The sequence below is a fragment of the Perognathus longimembris genome, chromosome 1 (genome assembly GCF_023159225.1).
Source record: "Perognathus longimembris pacificus isolate PPM17 chromosome 1, ASM2315922v1, whole genome shotgun sequence".
In the NCBI taxonomy this organism is placed as follows: Eukaryota; Metazoa; Chordata; class Mammalia; order Rodentia; family Heteromyidae; genus Perognathus; species Perognathus longimembris.
This window is the reverse complement of record NC_063161.1, coordinates 55,533,546-55,552,636: the sequence shown is the minus strand read 5'-3', so window position 1 is coordinate 55,552,636 and position 19,091 is coordinate 55,533,546. Positions and strand designations below refer to the sequence as shown.

The window sequence follows — 19,091 nt, the reverse complement described above, 5'->3', positions numbered from 1 at the left end:
TGGCCCCTGATCAGGAATCAGTCACTGATTGGGGTTTGCTCCATGATTGTTCAGACCTCTCGTGCATAGAGGCCTCAACCTATAAATAATGAGAATGAAAACAACTTCTAAGGGCTCAACAATATGAGGTAACATTGCTGGTAATTTTAAATATTGAAAACAAACTAATAATCACTGCTCCTATTTTTCTAGTAGTTTAAGCAGTTTTCCTGTGGCTATGCTTATTTGGGAAAATGGTCCATTCAGATGTGTGATAAGTAATGTAGTCAATTTCTTCTTTAAAAAATACATCCCTTAGCTAAGTGCTGGTGGCTCATGTCTATAATCCTAACTACTCGGGAGACTGAGATCAGGAAGAATAACAGCTCAAGCCAGCCTGAGCAAAAACGCTGACAAGACACCTTCTGGACCAATAATAGGTGGATGTGGTAAGCCAACATTTTTCTCTTGTTGCTTTCAGGATCCTTTCTTTTGTTCTCTAATCTTGACATTTTATTGTGATGTGCAATTGTTATTTTTTTTGATATTGTCTGTTTGAAGTTCCAAATGTCTTTTGTATATGGGTGTCTGTATTATTACCAAGATTTGAGGATTTTCCTGATACAATTTCATTGAATGGGTTTCCTATGTCTTTAGTTTATATTTCAGCTTTTTCGTCAATCCTGTGGTTCTTAGATTTGGTCTTTTGATTGTGTCCCAAAGTTCTTGTAGGTTATAATCATAGTTACTCATTTTTTCTTTGTTTTTGTCTGGAGGACAACAGTTTCTCATCCTTTATCTCAAATATTCTTTCTTTTACTTGATCTTTTCTGATGATAATATCTGTTGTGTTTGTTTGATTCACTGAGCTTATCATTTATAACATTTCTGCTTAGTTCCCCCAACCAATGACCTTTTCCTTACTGATTTTCTCATTAAAATTGCTGACTTTCTTGTTTAGGCCTTTATTGATTTCCTGACTCCATTTATTTGTTTATTTAAATTTTCTTTGTGATCAGTGATCACTTTTTAAAATGTCACCTTTTGCCTGACATCAGTGGCTCACACTTGTAATCCTAACTACTCATGAGGCTGAGATTTGAGGATCGGGGTTCAAAGCTAGCCTGATCAGGAAAGTCCATGAGATTCTATTTTTTTTTTTTGCCAGTCCTAGAGCTTGAACTCAGGGCCTGAGCACTGTCCCTGGCTTCTTTTTGCTCAAGGCTAGCACTCTGCCACTTGAGCCACAGTGCCACTTCTGGCCTTTTCTATATATGTGGTGCTGAGGAATCAAACCCAAGGCTTCATGTATGTGAGGCAAGCACTCTTGCCACTAGGCCATGTTCCCAGCCCTCCATGAGATTCTTATTCCAATTAAACATCAAAAAGCCAAAAGTGAATCTGTGGCTCAAGTGGTAAAATGCTAGTCTTGAGCAAAAACGTTTAGTGACAGCACCTAAGCTCTGTGTTCGAGACTCAGGACTGGAAACACACAGATGAAAGTAAACTTTTGAATTCTTTGGCACGTTAGCTAATCCATTATATTTGGACTTAGTTATTGAGTTGGTGTGGTTTGGGGGACATAGTATTGCCTTGCTTCTTCATATCGATGTTATTATACATTGTAATCTTCACACTTTGGGGGTGAGTTTCCTTTTTATGTTCTCACAGATGAAGAGAGCTGACAGCAGTAACAACTTCAGCAATTGAACAATAAACCAAACACTTAAATGAAGTAAAAAGTGAGTATAAGCCTCAGCTTTCTCCCCAATAAGGTTAGATATTGGAATTCAATTCTTAAGGAAGGGATAAACTAGTAGTTGAATAGTAGTTAAAAGTGTAAGTATTAAAATTTTAGGGCTGGGATGTAGCTCAGTGGCAAAGCGCTTGCCTAGCAAGTGCAACATCCTGGGCTTGATCCCCAGTACCAAAAAAGAAAAGACAAAAAAAAAATACAGTTAAAAATTTAGTAGTCTGGGGCTGGGGATATAGCCTAGTGGCAAGAGTGCTTGCCTTGTATACATGAGGCCCTGGGTTCAATTCCCCAGCACCACATATACAGAAAATGGCCAGAAGTGGTGCTGTGGCTCAAATGGCAGAGTGCTAGCCTTGAGCAAAAAAAGAAGCCAGGGACAGTGCTCAGGCCCTGAGTCCAAGCCCCAGGACTGGCCAAAAAAAAAAAAAAAAAACTTTAAAAAAATTTAGTAGTCTTCAATAAGGGATGGTGATAAGAAGAGGAAGGAAGTAGGAAGGTAGTATAGGAAATAATTGTGAGAGAGCATTCTATTATTATCATAGAGAAATAAAGACTAAATGGAGAAGTAGAAAAAAGAAGGAAAATAAAACCCTAACAAACTCATAAGCCAAAACAAACAGCAAAGGAAAACAAGTCAGTCTATATTTGTTACTAAGGAGAAGTATGGACAAAAACTGGGTCTGAGCAAGCATCTGACACTCTCCTCCGATCTTTGGCCCTCTGACACTTGTCTGTGTTTTGGTACTGTTTCTTTCTGGTACTGTTTTTTTCTGAACAGCAGCCTGGGTGGGTAGTGAGTCTTATAGCAACAGCCGAAAGAGAGCAGAGAGTTCTCTTTTTTGTTGTTGTTTTGTTTTGTGTTTTATTGTCCTTCTTTCTTTTCTTCTTTTTTTTTTTTTTTTGTGCCAGTCCTGGACATAGGCCATTGAACTCAAGGCCTGGACACTGTCCCTAAGATTTTTTGCTCAAAGCTAGCACTCTGCCACTTGAGCTAGAGCTCCACTTCTGGCTTTTTGCTGGTTAATTGAAGGTAGGTATCTCATGGAGTTTTCTGCATAGGCTGGCTTTGAACCATGATACTCAGATCTCAGCCCCCTGAGTAACTAAGAATATAGACAGGAGCCACAGGCACGTGGCAGAGTAGCTGCTTTCATTTTATTGACTTAGCACTTTTAGGAATATTCACATTTTATTGTCTATAGCACTCTGGGTATTTTCCCACATTCTACGCAGTGTTCCTATATTGAAAAATTAGAAAAATAACTACAAAAATTATTTCAACGGCTGGGAATGTGACTTAGTGGCAGAGTGTTTGCCTAGCATGCATGAAGCTCTGGTTCAATTCCTCAGCACCACATAATCAGAAAAGGCCAGAAGTGGCTCTGTGGTTCAAGTCGTAGAGTGCTAGCCTTGAGCAAAAAGAAGCCCAGGGACAGTGCCCAGGACTGATTTTTTAAAAAGTTATTTTACTTATGAATGCATAAGATAATGCTAAGTGAAATGAACTCCATGTTATGGAAACGACTGTTATATCACTGTTGTAATTACTTTCAACATGCCATGTGAAACCGTAGCTTCTATTATTGATGATCCTCTTGTATCTCCTTCCTGTGGTTGTACCTGCACTATCTCTCTATCTTATCTGAGTACATTGGAAACCGTGTATACTGGTATTAGAACTAGGAAACTGAAAGGGAATACCAAAATCGAGAGACACAGGGTAAAAAGACAAACGACTACAAAAGCAATACTTGCAAAACTGTTTGGTGTAAATCAACTGAACAACTCATGAGGGGAAAGGGAAAGGGAGATGGGGGACGGGGGAATGAGGGAGGAGGTAACAAACAGTACAAGAAATGTATCCAACGCCTAATGAATGAAAATGTATCCTCTCTGTACATCAGTTTAACAATAAATTTTTAAAAAAGAAATGTACCCAAGGCTTAACGTATGAAACTGATCTCTCTGTACATCACTTTGACAATAAATAAGAAAAAAAGTTATTTTAAAAGAAACATAACTGCTGAATTTCAGGAGCTGAAGACAGGGAAGAATTAACATTTTATATCTTCATCCATTATTTGTTACTATTACAAGATGCCTGATACTGATTAATTTATTAGAGGTTTATTTTGCCACATGTTTCAGAAGATGGGAAAGTCCAAGAACATGGCATAAACAAGGGCTGTATGTTGCTTTAATTCATGGTGGAAAAAGCAAAGGCAAGCTGGTGCATGTGATAGAAAATGACTTAAACTGAAATCACTCACCTTTCCCCCTGACAGCCATATCTTAGAACTGTCCTTGCTGCCGACCCCGCTGAGTCATCTCCCCTCCCCTTCCCTCTGAGCAAACCTACCCTGCCATCTTGGAAGAGAGCCTGAGACCAAGGTCACATCTGATGCTGACCCCCTGTACACAGATGCTGTTGAAACTACTCCGTCAAAATAACATTGCTCACCCATTCAATCTCCACTTCACCTCACTTCCATCTGCCCCCCTGATTTCACTTTTTCTGCCTAATACTTAAAGGGACCCAAGTTGTAAGGGGGAGGGATGGCCATTTTATCCTGGCTGAAGGACATTTGGTTGCCCTTCCTAAGCTTTCCTTCCAAATAAAACCTGTTGGACTGTTGAGTTTGCCTTTCTGCTCTTTTTCTCTTCTTAAAGCATGTGGAAGAGAGACAAAAGTCAAGAAGAGCAATCTGGCTTTATAACAATCTGCTGTTATAGCAACTAATTCAGGTCCTCAGGACCAGTGAGAGTCCACTCGTAGCAAAGGCATTCATGAGATCTGTCTCTCTGACTTGAACAGCTTTCAAAATTGCTAATTGCATTAGCAATGAAATTTAGTGTGAGATGTTGTTTTCTATTTTGTTTGCAGGGATTGAGAGAATAATATATATATATATCTCCAGTCCTGGGCCTGGACAGCCTGAGACAGCATACTAACTTTAGAGGATTAAACCTTCCCTGGTAAGAGACACAGGCATTATTCTTCAGCACATGGCAGATTTGATACTTCTTAGAGATTTTAAGGTGAGTGGGCCATAGGGAAATGCCAAGCACATTGTAACAGGAAGAGACACTAATGTGTGCACAACTGTAGTTTATGCATACTAACTCAACGTACTACCATGCTTCCTGTTCTACAAGTTTGAAAAGGTATTTTCTTTCTTTCTCCTTGTCCAATCTCCCTCCTCTCCCTTTCCTCTATGGGAAGGAACCCAAGAACGTTTACAGCTCTAAGCAAGGTCACCAGGCTCCGCTCCTTATCTTACTGACCATGGGAGTGGAGTTGCATACATGACAGCAAGAGATTGATGCCATCACGTCTGGAAATGAACAGATTCAAGACTACCATCCCAGTTACAACTCAATATGTACATCTAGAAGCATAAGCCTTAGGGACTTTGCTTTTAAAACTTACCCATTCCTCCCCACCCTTTCCTGAAACTAGAATTGTACTAGTTCTTGAGAGAACAGTGTGTAGTTAACATTTTATCTGGCAAAATTAATCAACCTTTGCTCCCTTTTTCTCTAAAAATCATGCTCTCTTTATGAATTGGTATTGAGTTCAGAGGACCAAAATTTCTTATCAAAGAATTGGTATACATAAGCAACTAGTGAATGAAGAGAAAGTGATAGCTGTATTTGAAAGCCTGTATTGCCAACACAATAGTTATTTTGCAAAGTAATCACTTGTAGTCTGGTACATGTCTTTTTTTTTTTTTTTTTTTTTTTTTTTTTTGGCCAGTCCTGGGCCTTGGACTCAGGGCCTGAGCACTGTCCCTGGCTTCTTCCCACTCAAGGCTTAGCACTCTGCCACCTGAGCCACAGCGCCCCTTCTGGCCGTTTTCCATACATGTGGTGCTGGGGAATCGAACCGAGAGCTTCATGTGTAGGAGGCAAGTGCTCTTGCCACTAGGCCATATTCCCAGCCCCTGGCATATGTCTTGTAAAAAGTTATATTTTAGAACTCAAAAACTTTAGATGAAGGAGATTTTTTTACAATCTTCTGGATAATTAAAATATTTGAATACTAATTTTGAAGTCCAACTTTTGACTGCTTAAAAATATCACCCCCATCTCTCCGAGCATTTTAAAAATATATTTTTCAAGAATAATGTATAAACAACCAATTTTATTTATTATTTTGCCAGTTGATGGTCAGAGCATGTAAGGAAGTAGACCAAGAATGATGAAGGGGAATATTTCTCAAGCATGCAACAAAAGAAGTTGAAAATGAGTAAGCCAAGAAAGAGTATTTATTATTATGAAATCTAAGAAAGATGGAAGATAAGTCAGCAAGAGAAAAAAAAATCCATGATACTAGGCATTTGGTCCCCTGAACTCAACACTAATTCCTAATGAGATCAGGGTTTTGGAGAAAAGGAAGATTTATTAGTTTTTCCAGGCAAACTGAGAAGCACAATCCTATCGTGTGGGAAAGAGAACACTGGATGATTCCAATGGAACAGAAGGAGAAACCATAACTTTCCAGGTGTAAGGGTCCATGCTTATTGATCAAGATGCATTGTACTTATAAGCTGATTTGTTGAATCGTAGCTCTTTTTTTTACTACTTAGAGGAAATATTTTTTTTTTAAAGAATCTATGTATAGAGGGACCACAGTGGTTCCTCCTTTTGCTTCATAGTCTTGCATGCAGTCGGGGAAACCATATCTGCAGATTTTTAATGGACGAACCCTAAAGATGGGGTTTCTGAGTGGGTTGTGTTTCATAGACCACCTTTTTTTTTTATGTTGGTCATGGGGCTTGAACTTAGGGGCCTGGGTACTGTTATCTCTGAGCTTTTCTTGCCCAAGCCTAGCACTCTATCACTGGAGCCACAGCGCCACCTTTTTCTGAGTAGTTTATTGGAGTTACCAGGCTCATGGCCTTTCCTGTCTTGGCTGGCTTCAAACAGCCATCCTCAAATCTCAGCCTCCTGAGTAACTGGGATTATAGAAGTGGGCCAGCATTGTCCAGATCACTTCCAGTTTTCTGATGATTAACTGGAGCTAAGAGTCATATAGCGGGGCTGGGGATATAGCCTAGTGGCAAGAGTGCCTGCCTCGGATACACGAGGCCCTAGGTTCGATTCCCCAGCACCACATATACAGAAAACGGCCAGAAGCAGCGCTGTGGCTCAAGAGGCAGAGTGCTAGCCTTGAGCGGGAAGAAGCCAGGGACAGTGCTCAGGCCCTGAGTCCAAGGCCCAGGACTGGCCAAAAAAAAAAAAAAAAAAAAAAAGAGTCATATAGCCTTTCCTGTCTGGGCTGGCTTCAAACTGTCATCCTCAGAGCTCAGCCTCCTGAGTAGCTAGGATTACAGGTATGAGCCACTGGCAGCTGGCTCCACCTTTCCTTTATACAGACATTGTATGCTTTGTTTTTGGAGAGTTGGAAGCAGTTGCTCTTAGGGAAAGTGGGTAGATAGTATGTAGGGCCATGAGTACCTGTGCACCCCTGGAGACCTTACAGGTGATGTTAGGAAGGCATAGGCCCGAAAGGTTTGGATTATTTGAGACCTGGAAGGAGGAGACACTCAGATGGTTATTAAAATTAAAAATTAGCCCTCCATCCACCCGCACCCCTAAAAAAGCTGGGCCTGTGACTCATGCCTGCAATCCTAGCTACTTGGGAGACTGAGATCTAAAGATCGTGGTTCCAAGACAGCCAGAGCAGAAAAGTACATGAGATTCTTATCTCCAGTTAACAACCAAAAAGCAGAGAGTGGAGGTGTAGTTCAAGTGTCAGAGTATCAGCCTTGAGTGGAACAGCTCAGGGACAGCACCTAGGCTGAGTGTAAGCCCTAGTACTGGCACACACACACACACACACACACACACACGCACGCACCCTCTCCGCCCTCACTTGAGTGGGACAGGCCAGTCCCCGAATCTGAAAGTCTGGGCCGCGCCTGTCTTTGTGACGTGGCTGCCAGCCTCGGCTGATGGTGAGTTGGGCAGGGGAAGTTCAAAGCCTGGTCAAAGCCAAGTCAGAATAGCCGGTGGCCCCGCAAAGGGGGAAGCGGGGCCATGGCTGAAGCAGCTGAGCCCAGTGCCGAACCCCAACGTGCCGAAGGTAAAATCCTGCATCCTGCAGAGAAGTTTCTGGGGCTCCTACCCAGACGGGACCCACGCTCCGTGCTCAAGGTATCTCAACTGTTGCTCAGGGCCATCAGCGAGCACAGGGGCCTGACCCTGGCTGCGCTCAAGAAGGAGCTGGGAAACGCTGGCTACCAAGTGCGTAAGAAGCTGGGCCGCTCGACGACGGGGGACGCGGCCAGGCCCGAGGCCAAGGGCACGCTCCTGCGGGTGAGCGGCAGTGAGGCCGCCGGCTACTTCAAGGTCTGTAAGATCCCCAAGGGCAGGAAGAAGCCCGGCCGGCCCAGGCTGGAGGAGGCCAACCGCTGGAGAAGGCTCCGCCCCGAGCCGATGCAACGGGGGCGGCACACGCGTCGCCTGGCGGCCAAGAAAGCCAGAGAGGTCTGGAGATGCAACTCGAAGGTCACGACCAAGCCCAAAAGGGTCAAGGCCAAGTCCAGGGAGTCGGTGCGCTCCCGCACCAAGGAGGATGCGCGGGCCAAGGGGGTAGAGGAGGGCAGAGGACGTCCCTCCAAGGAAGATGCCGGGCCTGGGTCAGGAGAAGAAAGGAGGCCCAGCTCCAAGGTCAGGGAGGAGAAGAAGCCGGAAGCCGAGAAGCCGGTGAAGAAGCCCGGCCAGAAGACCCAGCCGGTGAAAAGCGACGGCAGTTGCTCCAGCCAGGGCAAGGTGCGCACCAAGTCGTCTGTGAAGTCGGACAGTCCACGGATCGCAGTCGAGAGCCCGTAGTCCCCGGGGCCTGACCCCGTGCGCCCCAGCACTGCGGCTCTCGTCGGATTAAAGCTATTTACCACACCATCCTAGGGGTTCTGTCTCCTTTGGGCTCGGAAAGGGGTGGGGGTGGCGGGCCTGGAGAAAGGTCTGTAAAGGGCATGTGAGGTGAAGAAAGAGAAAGGAGGAGCTGAGATTCTGTTCCTGGAACTGCCTTGCGAAAGAAAAATACAGGGAGCAGAAAGCTACCAACGTTAACAGAGTTAGGCGGAAGTCAAATTTAAGTCCTGAGGGGGATGGTTGTCAGGAGGCAGTGTTTTGTTGTTGTTTTGCCTGCCTTGGGGCTTGACCTCAGGGCCTGGACACACACTCCTAATTTAGGTGTGTGTGTGTATGTGTGTGTGTGTTCTCAAGGCTGATACTCTACCACTTGAGCAACAACTCCACTCTTCAATTAACCAGGGAGTGGATAATCTGGTTAATTGGAGATAAGAGTCTCACTAACTTTTCTGCCTGGACTGGCTTTGAACTCGGATCCTCACATCTCAGTCTCATGAGTAGCTAGGATTATAGGCATGAACCACTGGCTCCTGGCTAGATACAGCTTTTGAGTGTCCCCCTCTTCCAATGTGCTCTTCCCTAAAATTCTTTTTAGGACAAAGTTCCTTCCCAAATTGATTATGCTTGTAGTTGTTGCCCTGAATTTGATTCTTTGTTAAAATACATCTTACAAATGACTTTTCAGCTAATGTTGGAAAGCATCTAGCACAGGGCTTGATCATCATCGAGAAACATATGTAATTGGTAATGGGGTGGTCATGTGCTAGAGTAGAAAACTACACATGCTAGGGAGACTAAGGGTCTAGTCAAAGTTCTATTGCACTGACTTTAAAGCTCTTCCATTCCTTGTAAAATGTTGGAATTGTGCTAGAATGATTTTAAATGTCTGTAAATGATAGGGAGCCTTAAATATCATGGTGATTCAGGTGCTGGTGTCTCATAACATGAATCCTATTACTCAGTTCTAAGCCAGTCCAGGAAGGAAAGTCCATAATACTGATTTCCAATTAACCACCAAAGGGTGGGAAGTGGAGCTATGACTAAGTGGCAGAGTGCAGGCTTTGAGCAAAAATGCTAAGGAACAGCACCTAGTTTAAGCTCCAGGATCGGCAGGAAAACAAACACAAACATCATGATATATGCTTTGGTTGACAAAATTCAACAAAGGAATGATCAAGGAAGTGCTCACCCCTAGAGAGAAAGCTATAAAGATTTACAGAATGACTATCAGAAAAACAGGCAATAGCAATGGCCAGCTAATGACTGACTAGGCCCTTTGCTTCTCTGAAACTACAACATACTGGACTAAATACTAAGTATGAAGCAAATGTATGGCTTTGTTTTGAATGCATGGTTTTAAGAACAGCATGAAGGTAATTCTCATGTGACAACACACAAGCAGTTCCTAGAGAAAATAAAACATCAAAGTAGCTGATTTGTAGGGAAAGTGAAGCCAAAGGAGTAAGGAAAAATGAACACTCCTAAAAAGTGCTTTTATTCTTGAAAGTGACAGTGGACATGGGAATGTATTCACACCACTTGGGATCTTTTTCCTGATGTATGTATTTGAATGTACTTCAAATAAACCCAGATCTTAAAGTTATGCTACTATTTCTTCTCTCACACCCTTGAGAATTACTGCCTTGAGCCTGTGCAAAGCCAAGTAAGAGCAAAATGCTTTCAATGCATTGTACCTAGAGATGATCGGAACTTTGGGATTTCCCCAGCTTTAATTAAGTGTACATTTCAAGTGGCAAAAGGAAGCTAACAACCAGAGAACTATCAGGAAGCATCTGAAAAGAGGCAGTGAGAAAATCATTTGTCTCAAAACAATTATAATGGCGTTAAATGCCTCAATGAGAGCCAGATTGATTTTATAGTCCTAGGGTATTTTAACCCAAAGAACAAGGTGGTCTAGAAGTAATCATTTTCCTCTGAGATAGGTTAGGAAGACATGCAACCATTTTCTAGAGCTCTAGGAACCATTTCGCTTATATTGTCAGTCATGGGGCTCAAACTCAGGCCTAAGCACTATCCCAGAGCTTTTTTTGCTCAGTGCTAACACTCTACCACTTTAAGCCACAGCACCACTCCCATTTTTTCCATGGTTAATTAAAGAGCCTCTGGACTTTCCTGCCTAGGCTGGCTTTGAACCCTGATCCTCAGATCTCAGCCTCCTGCATAGCTAGGATTACAGGCATGAGCCAGTGGCATTGGGCTCATTTCCCTTCTCATTTGTAGAGTTTCTTCAAGCAAACTTCTACTTAGTCATTAAAACCTGTCAAATTTAGTGTTTATACAAGGTCAGTAGCAAACAAGAAAGACCCTGACCATACATAGCCAACAAGAGTCATTTCTTTTTTTTTAATATATTTTTTATTATTAATTGAACATAATTTTTTTTACAAGGTGTTGTGCAAAGAGGGTGCAGTTACATAGTAGGGCAGTGTGTACATTTCTTGTGATATCTTACAACCTGTTTTTCCATCCCTTGTCTGGGTCAGGTAGATCCATATGCAATATACAATGTATCAAGCACATATACAGTGTTCACAGACTTGGTCTCTACTGTCTCTCCGTCTCCCTTTGTTAACAGTCATATATCAGGGAGATCATGCCCCTTTGTTTTCTGTGTTCTAGGCTTGTCTCACTCAACATTATTTGTTCGAGTTCTGACCATTTCCCTGCGAATAACAGTATTTCACCATTCCTAATCGCTATGTAGTATTCCATTGTGTATAAGTACCATATTTTTTGGATCCATTCGTCTGTGGAGGGGCATCTGGGTTGTTTCCATATTTTGGCTATTGTGAATTGTGCCGCGATAAACATGGAAGTACAAATGTCTTTTTGATATCTTGGGGTTTGCTGTTTAGGATAGATGCCTAGGAGTGGTATGGCTGGGTCATAGGGTAGGTCTATATTGAGTTTTTGAGAAACCTCCATACTGTTCTCCAAAGTGGTTGTACTAATTTGCACTCCCACCAACAATGGAGAAGGGTTCCTCTTTCCCCACAGCCCCTCCAGCATTTGTTGTTTCCTGAGTTCAGAGTATAGGCCATTCTAACTGGGGTGAGGTGGTATCTCAGGGTTGTTTTTATTTGCATTTCCTTTACTAGCAGGGATGTTGAGCATTTCCTCATGTGTTTCTTTGCCATTTTTATATCTTCTCTTGTGAAGTCTCTCTTTAGCTCTTTTGCCCATTTCCTAATAGGTTTATTGGGCTTGGAGGGGCTTAGTTTTTTGAGTTCTCTGTAGATGACCGATATCAGGCCTTTGTCTGTTGCTGTGCTGGTAAATATCCTTTCCCATATCGTTGGCTGTCTTTCTATTTTGGTGGCTATGTCCTTAGCTGTGCAGAAACTTTTTAATTTGTAGTAGTCCCATTTGTCAAGTCTTTCCCCTATTTGTTGTGCCCCTGGGACTCTATTCAGGAAGTTCCTTCCTGTGCCTATAAGTTCTAGTGTCTTTCCTACTCTGTCCTTCAGTAGTTTCAAGGATTCAGGTCTGATGTTGAGGTCCTTGATCCATTTTGAGTTGATCTTGGTGCATGGTGATAGGCTTGGGTCTACTTTGAGTTTTCTGCATATGGCTGCCCAGTTCTCCCAGCACCAGTAGTTGAAGAGGCTATGTTTATTCCATTGTATGTCTTTAGCTCCTTTGTCGAATATCAGTTGGCTGTAAGAGTGCGGTTTTATTTCTGGGTCTTCAATTCTAATCCACTGGTCTTCCGATCTGTTTTTATACCAATACCATGCTGTTTTTGTTATGATGGCCTTGTAGTAGAGCTTGAAGTCTGGTATGGTGATACCTCCTGCACTATTTTTTTTGCCTAGAATTGCTTTGGCTATTCTAGGTTTTTTGCTGTTCCATATGAATTTATGGATTGGTTTCTCTATTTCAGTGAAGAATGTGGCTGGGATTTTGATAGGTATTGCATTGAATTTGTATAACAATTTGGGCAATATGGCCATTTTCACTATATTGATTCTGCCTACCCATGAGCATGGGAGGTCTTTCCATCTCCTTGTGTCTTCTTTGATTTCCCTTATTAGATTTTTGTAGTTTTCATTGAATAGGTCCGTCACGTCCTTGGTTAAGTTGATCCCTAGGTACTTTATTCTTTTTTTGGCTACTGTAAATGGAATTGTTTCCATAATTTCCTTTTCTGTTTGTCTATTGCTGGTGTACAGAAAAGCTGCTTACTTTTGTGGATTGATTTTGTATCCGGCTACTTTGCCAAATTGGTTTATTAGGTGTAGGAGTTTGGGTACTGAGTTTTTTGGGTCCATCAGATATAACATCATGTCGTCTGTGAATAGGGATAACTTGATTTCTTCCTTGCCGATGTGGATCCCTTGGATGTCCTCCTCTTGCCTTATTGCTATGGCTAGGGATTCCAGCACTATGTTGAACAGAAGTGGGGAGAGTGGGCATCCTTGTCTTGTTCCTGAGTTTAGGGGGAATAATTTAAGTTTCTCTCCATTTAATATGATATTAGCAGTTGGTCTGTTGTATATGGCTTTTATTGTTTTGAGGAATGTTCCATCTATTCCTGTTCTCTCCAAAGCTTTTAATAGGTATGGATGTTGTATTTTGTCAAAGGCTTTTTGGGCATCGACTGAGATAACAATGTAATTCTTAATTTTAGATCTGTTTATGTGGTGAATTACGTTGATTGATTTACGGATGTTGAACCATCCTTGTGACTGAGGGATGAAGCCTACTTGGTCATGATGTATGATTTTCTTGATCAGTTTCTGGATCCTGTTAGCTAATATTTTATTGAGGAGCTTTGCGTCTGTGTTCATTAGTGATATTGGTCTGTAGTTCTCTTTTTTTGTTGGGTCTTTGCCTGGTTTGGGAATGAGTATGATATTAGCTTCGTAGAATGAGTTTGGGATTTCTCCCTCTGTTTCTATTTCACGGAAGAGTTTGAGGAGTATTGGTATTAGCTCCTCACTAAAGGTTTTGTAGAATTCGTTGGTGAATCCATCTGGGCCTGGGCTTTTCTTAGTAGGGAGGTTCTTGATTACCTCCTGTATTTCACTGTAAGTTATTGGTTTATTTAGTTGATTTATTTCTTCTTGGTTCAGTTTGGGCAGTTTGTACTTCTGTAAGAATTGATCCATTTCTGTAAAATTATTGTTTTTTGCTGAGTAGAGGTTTTGGGAATAGCTCCTTTTGATTGTTTGAATATCGTGTGTACTTGTTGTAATTTTTCCAGTGGAGTCCCTGATTTTACGTACATGAGTCTCTTCTCTTCTTTTTTCTGTAAGTCTTGCAAGGGGTCTGTCAATTTTGTTTATTTTCTCAAAGAACCAGCTTTTAGTCTTATTTATTTGTTGAATGGTCTTTCTATTTTCAATCAGATTTATCTCTTCTTTAATCTTTGTGATCTCTCCCCTCCTAGTAGTTTTAGATTCTGTCATTTCTTGTTTCTCCAGTTGTTTTAGTTTCATCGTGAGGGTATTCACCTGCGCTGCTTCCATTCTTTTAATGTGGGTGCTGAATGCAATGATCTTGCCCCTCAGTACTGCCTTAGCTGTGTCCCATAGGTTTCTTTGTGATGTGTTTTCTTTGTCATTGTGGCTTATGAATTCGTTGATTTCATCTTTAATTTGATCTGTGGCCCAAGTGTTGGATAGCAGCATGGGGTTTAGCCTCCAAGAGTGTGTATAGTGTCTGTGGTTTCCTTTGTTGTTGAGGGTTACCTTTAATCCACTGTGATCAGATATAATACATGGGATGACGTCAATATTTTTGTATTTGCTGAGGTTCTTTGTGTGGGCTATGACGTGGTCTATTTTGGAATATGATCCATGGGCTGCTGAAAAGAAGGTCTATTGGGTCTCTGTAGGGTGAAAGGTTCTATATAGGTCTGTTAAATCCATTTGGGAAATGGTGTTATTTAGGTCCTCAGCTCCCTTACTAATCCTCTGAGTGTTGGATCTGTCTCTTGGAGAGAGAGGAGTATTAAAGTCACCCACTATGATTGTGCTTGCGTCTATCTTGCTCTGTAATTCTGTGAGAATTTGCTTGACATATGTCGGGCCTCTTTTGTTTGGTGAGTATACATTTATCACCGTGATGTCTTGATTCTGGATTTTTCCTTGTATTAATATGTAGTGTCCTTCTTTGTCTTTTTGAGTGGACTTTAAAGAGAAGTCCAGCTTGTCTGAGATCAGAATGGCTACACCTGCCGTTTTGGTGGGTGCATTTGCTTGGTAGATCTTGCTCCATCCTTTCATTCGAAGCCTGTTTTTGTCCCTTGCTGTAAGGTGGGTCTCTTGTAGACAGCAGATGTCAACTTTTTGTTTGCGAATCCATTCTGCCAGTCTGCTCCTCTTAATCGGGGAGTTTAAGCCATTTATATTTAAAGAGATCAAGGATAAGGGTGTTTTTTCTCCTTCCATTTTCTTGTTGGGCTGTTTTTTCCTCTTTTTTTTTTTCTCCTTGTCTTTAGTGAGCTGGTGTTTCTGCTGGACTTTGGCTATTGAAGTTTCTTTCTGATTCTGTCTGTGTGTCTTTTACGATCTCTGTTGGGTGGGGTTCCCCTCTTAATATTCGCTGTAGGGCTGGTTTTTTATTCACATACTCCTTTAGCTCCTCTTTGGTGTGGAAAGATCTGGTTCTCCCTTCGAATGTGAACTCCAATTTCGCTGGATATTTGATCCGAGGTTGTAAATTGTTATTCTGGAGTACTTGGATGGTGTTCTTCCACTCACTTCGAGCTTGGTAAGTTTGTGTGGATAAGTCGGATGTTATTCGAATCCTCTTCCCATTGAAAAATGTTTCCTTCTTCGCTTTGGCTGAATTCAGAATTTGCTCTTTAATCTTGAGGTCTGTAGTCTTGAATATTATGTGCCTTGGGGTGGTTTTCCTGGGGTCTGGCCTGCCAGGTGTCCTATAGGCTTCGGTTACCTGGATGGGGTCCCCTGTGAGATTGGGGAAGTTTTCTGCAATAACTTTATTGAGAACATGATTAAGCCCTCTGTTCTGATATTCGGCTCCTTCTTCTATTCCAATTATGCGCAGATTATATCTCTTGTCTTTGTCCATTAGTTCCTGGATTAATCTTCCCTGAAGCTTCACCTTTTCTTGGAGTGTGGTCATTTTCTGGTTGTTGTCGGCTGCTTCATCGTCCAGGCGAGAGATTCTGGATTCTATATGGTCCACTCTTTGTGTTATGGTTTCAATTGCGGAGTTTATGGATGTCAGAGAGCTATTCGTGGTTGTCATATCAGCTCTGATCGTGGAAATTTCTTCCTTTAAAGAGTTGTATTTTAAATCTATTTTTTCATGCATTTCAATTCTTAGGATGTGGAGATTTTCTTTAAAGGCGGCTTGCATGGTATCCATTTTTGCTTCCATTTCTTTAAAGCAGGCTTGCATTGTATCCATTTTTGCTTCCATTTCTTTAAAGCAGGCTTGCATTGTATCCATTTTTGCTTCCATTTCTTTCTTGGCTTCCTGGGTGTCCTTCCAGATTTCCGCTCTAAACTCCTGGAATTGTTTTCTGATTTCATTTCTGACGCTTTCGATCATTCCTGTTAACATGGCCTCATTTGCTTTTTTAGTCTCCATCTCCTCTTCAGTCATGCTGCTTTTTGGAGCTAGTGAGTTGGCTTGTCCTTTGATGAACTGAGTTATGTTTCTTTGTGATTTGCGCATCTGGAAATCTGGGTGGCTTCTCAGGTTTGTTTTGTAGCGGCAGCAGGTGCTGCCGCTGTGGCCCCGCCCACCAGTGCAGGGTACACGCCTACCCGAGCGGGCGCTGTCGCCGGGGGCCCCGCCCTCCTGTGCGCTGTTGTCTACTACAACATGCACTTTAGCGGGATATGCCTCCCAGAGCGAGTCCTGGGTTGTTGGGTTGTTCTTGCGCCCTACCGCGAGTCCGTTGGGGGGGCGGTATGTGTGGGGCCCAGTGGGATCTACTGTCCGGGTGTGGCTTGGCACCCTCAGACCTCGCCTCCGTTGCGAGGGGGGGGGGGGGGAACGTGATCAGGCTCAGGTGACCCTGCTGGGCTGGTATTGCCCACCAGCGCCTGTGATTTTAGTTGTAAGAGTCGGAAAGGTCCAGGCGCCTTGGGTGGGGCTTGCCCTGCCGGTAGTCCCCCGGCCCCTGTTGGGAAGGGGACGGGGCCGGTTCTGCCAGTTCAGGAACCTGTGGGGTGTTGGTGCTGCTGCGCCCTTCCCCTGCTAAACTGGCTTCCCAGCGCCTGATGGGAGCTTCCCCGCCTGATTTGGGGGTTCTTTGTTCCCTCGGGAGTGGGGAGGGGGAGGGAGGGAGATCTAGCTTCTTTTCGGGCTTGGGTCTCCCGTTGGGGGAAGGGATTATGGGGGACTCACTTTTGCTGCTTTGTGTGTGTGTCCCGCGCAGCCGTTAGCCCTTCAGGGGTTGGCGAAGTGTCGTGGTGGCTTCCCCGTTCCCTCTTTCTGCCGCGCTGGGTTCCCTTGTCCGAACCCGGTGTGGACCCGACCTTCTCGTCACTGCCGGTGTGTGTCTTGGTTCGCACCCTGCCTTGTGTCCGTGGGGTCTCCCGCTATATGAATTCTGCGCTCCTGGCAGCCTGTCTGCTGATCGCCGGGTTCCCCTTTCCCAGCCTGACCCTGTTTGGGCCAGGGTCGGCTGGTGGGGGGAGGGTGCCCCGGTGAATCTCCGGCTCCGTGTAGGTTTTTGGTTCTTCTTTTTTGCTCCTTTTTGTTTTCCTGCGTTTCTCCACTGCTTCTGGCTGCTGGTTTTGCTGGGTTCTTGATGGGGTGTTGGGTGTTGGAGTTCCCAGCTCGCTATTCAGTTGGTGCGAGTCGGGGTGCCTCCCTATTCTTTCGGCGCCATCTTTCTCATCCAAGAGTCATTTCTTGAAAATGAAAACCTCTATGGTAGCTCTATTTGAATAAAATAATGAGAACACCTTAATTCCACTAGGAAGCTAGCTAGATTGTCCAGATCAAAATGGTAGGTGGGTACTCTGTCAAAAGATCTCCCAAAATAGCCTTACATTTCTAAGGTGACATGTACTGCTGCATGCGTGCATTCCCTCATTTTACCCCCATCTCAATCTCTTGGGTCTAAGCCAATGCTTAGAAAGTATGCAACTTAGAAATGGGTCTCTGTGGCAAGGAGGTGAGGGGAAGTACTAGGACTTGAACTCAGGGCCTCCCATTCTCACTTGGCTTTTCCACTCAAGGCAGGCCATCTACCAGTTGAGCCACATCTCTACTTTTAGTTTTTGATGGATAATTGGAGATTAGAGTCTCACAAACTTTGGGTCGATGTCAAACCACAATCCTCAGATCTTAGCCTCCTGAGTAGCTAGGATCATAGGCATGAGCCACCTGACTCAGGGAAACAATGTTTTCAAATTAACCTGTTTGTCAGAACATACAAACATCTCCATCCATCAGTGGTCTACAAACCAGTCCTGTTTTGCTCCAGGAACCCCTGACATGACAAAGGGTATCTGGTGGGCCACGGGTAACTCCATCTAAAGGAAGGACAGGAATACAGGCTGAGTGGTAAACTAAGATGATGGCAACATGTCAACATATACTCACAGCACCAATGCAAAGGATTTGGAAGGTAAAAACTGCAGGCAGAAGGCATGTTAACACCAGGACTTAAATGCAGGTAAATACAAGATAGAAGAATGGGAAAGTTTGCTTTGGAGCTAAGAAATCAGACACCATAATAAATGAAGACTTACATTTCTCCTTTCCCTTTCTCAACCCTCTCACCTCCTCCCCTTTTTGGTTATAGAAAAGACTAGAGTTGTCCAAAGTATTTTTTTTCAATGCCAGGTGGCTCGTGCTTATAATCCTAGCTAAGTAGGAGGATGAGATTTGAGGATCCTGGTTCAAAGCCAGCCCAAGCAGAAACATCTGTGAGACTCTCATCTCCAATTAACCACCAAAAAGCTGGAAGTGGAGCTGTAGCTTAAGTGGTAGAGTGGTAGCCTTGAGTACAAAAGCTCAGGGATAGCACCCAGTGCCCAGGCCCTAAGTTCAAGCCCTCCAAGACTAGAACACATCCCCCCTCCCCCACAGATCTGTAGGAAGGAACCAAGTATGCTAAGAAGAAACAATCTTTTCCATTAAACAAAAAGTCTCCATCTTTTAACCAGTCACTGTTGTATACTGATATTTTCTGGTACTGATATTTCTTGAAAATATGGCTTTAGTTGTAGCCATCATTTGTGTTGTGACCTGCCAGCCATGTCCAGGGTATGAGTCCTTGTTAATGGAGTGAAAGGATGTACCCTTCTCGCTTTAGTGGGAACTTTTCACTGACTTTACCCACCTCCTCCAACTGTAACCATTTCTCAGCCCCATTCCCAGCCAGCCTTCCATGGGAAGAATTTGAGTCTTTGCCACCAAAAGGACAGCCTCCCCTCAGGACAGACCTTTTGCTGATGGTTGAGTACTTTCTAGGTTCCTTATATTACTTTATCACCTTAGCAACCAATTGCAAAACATG

General features: G+C 43.3%; 1 protein-coding gene across 1 annotated transcript; it reads left to right on the top strand.

Annotated features, from left to right (window-relative positions):
- Positions 1 to 7,777: 7,777 nt before the first annotated feature.
- On the top strand, positions 7,778 to 8,572 carry LOC125348827 (testis-specific H1 histone). Its single transcript, XM_048342403.1, has one exon. The coding sequence runs from the start codon at positions 7,778 to 7,780 to the stop codon at positions 8,570 to 8,572; it is 795 nt and encodes a 264-aa protein (XP_048198360.1).
- Positions 8,573 to 19,091: the final 10,519 nt, after the last annotated feature.

Excerpts from the sequence above, each read along its gene's own strand:
- LOC125348827 (XM_048342403.1), top strand. The coding sequence starts at position 7,778 with ATGGCTGAAGCAGCTGAGCCCAGTGCCGAACCCCAACGTGCCGAAGGT.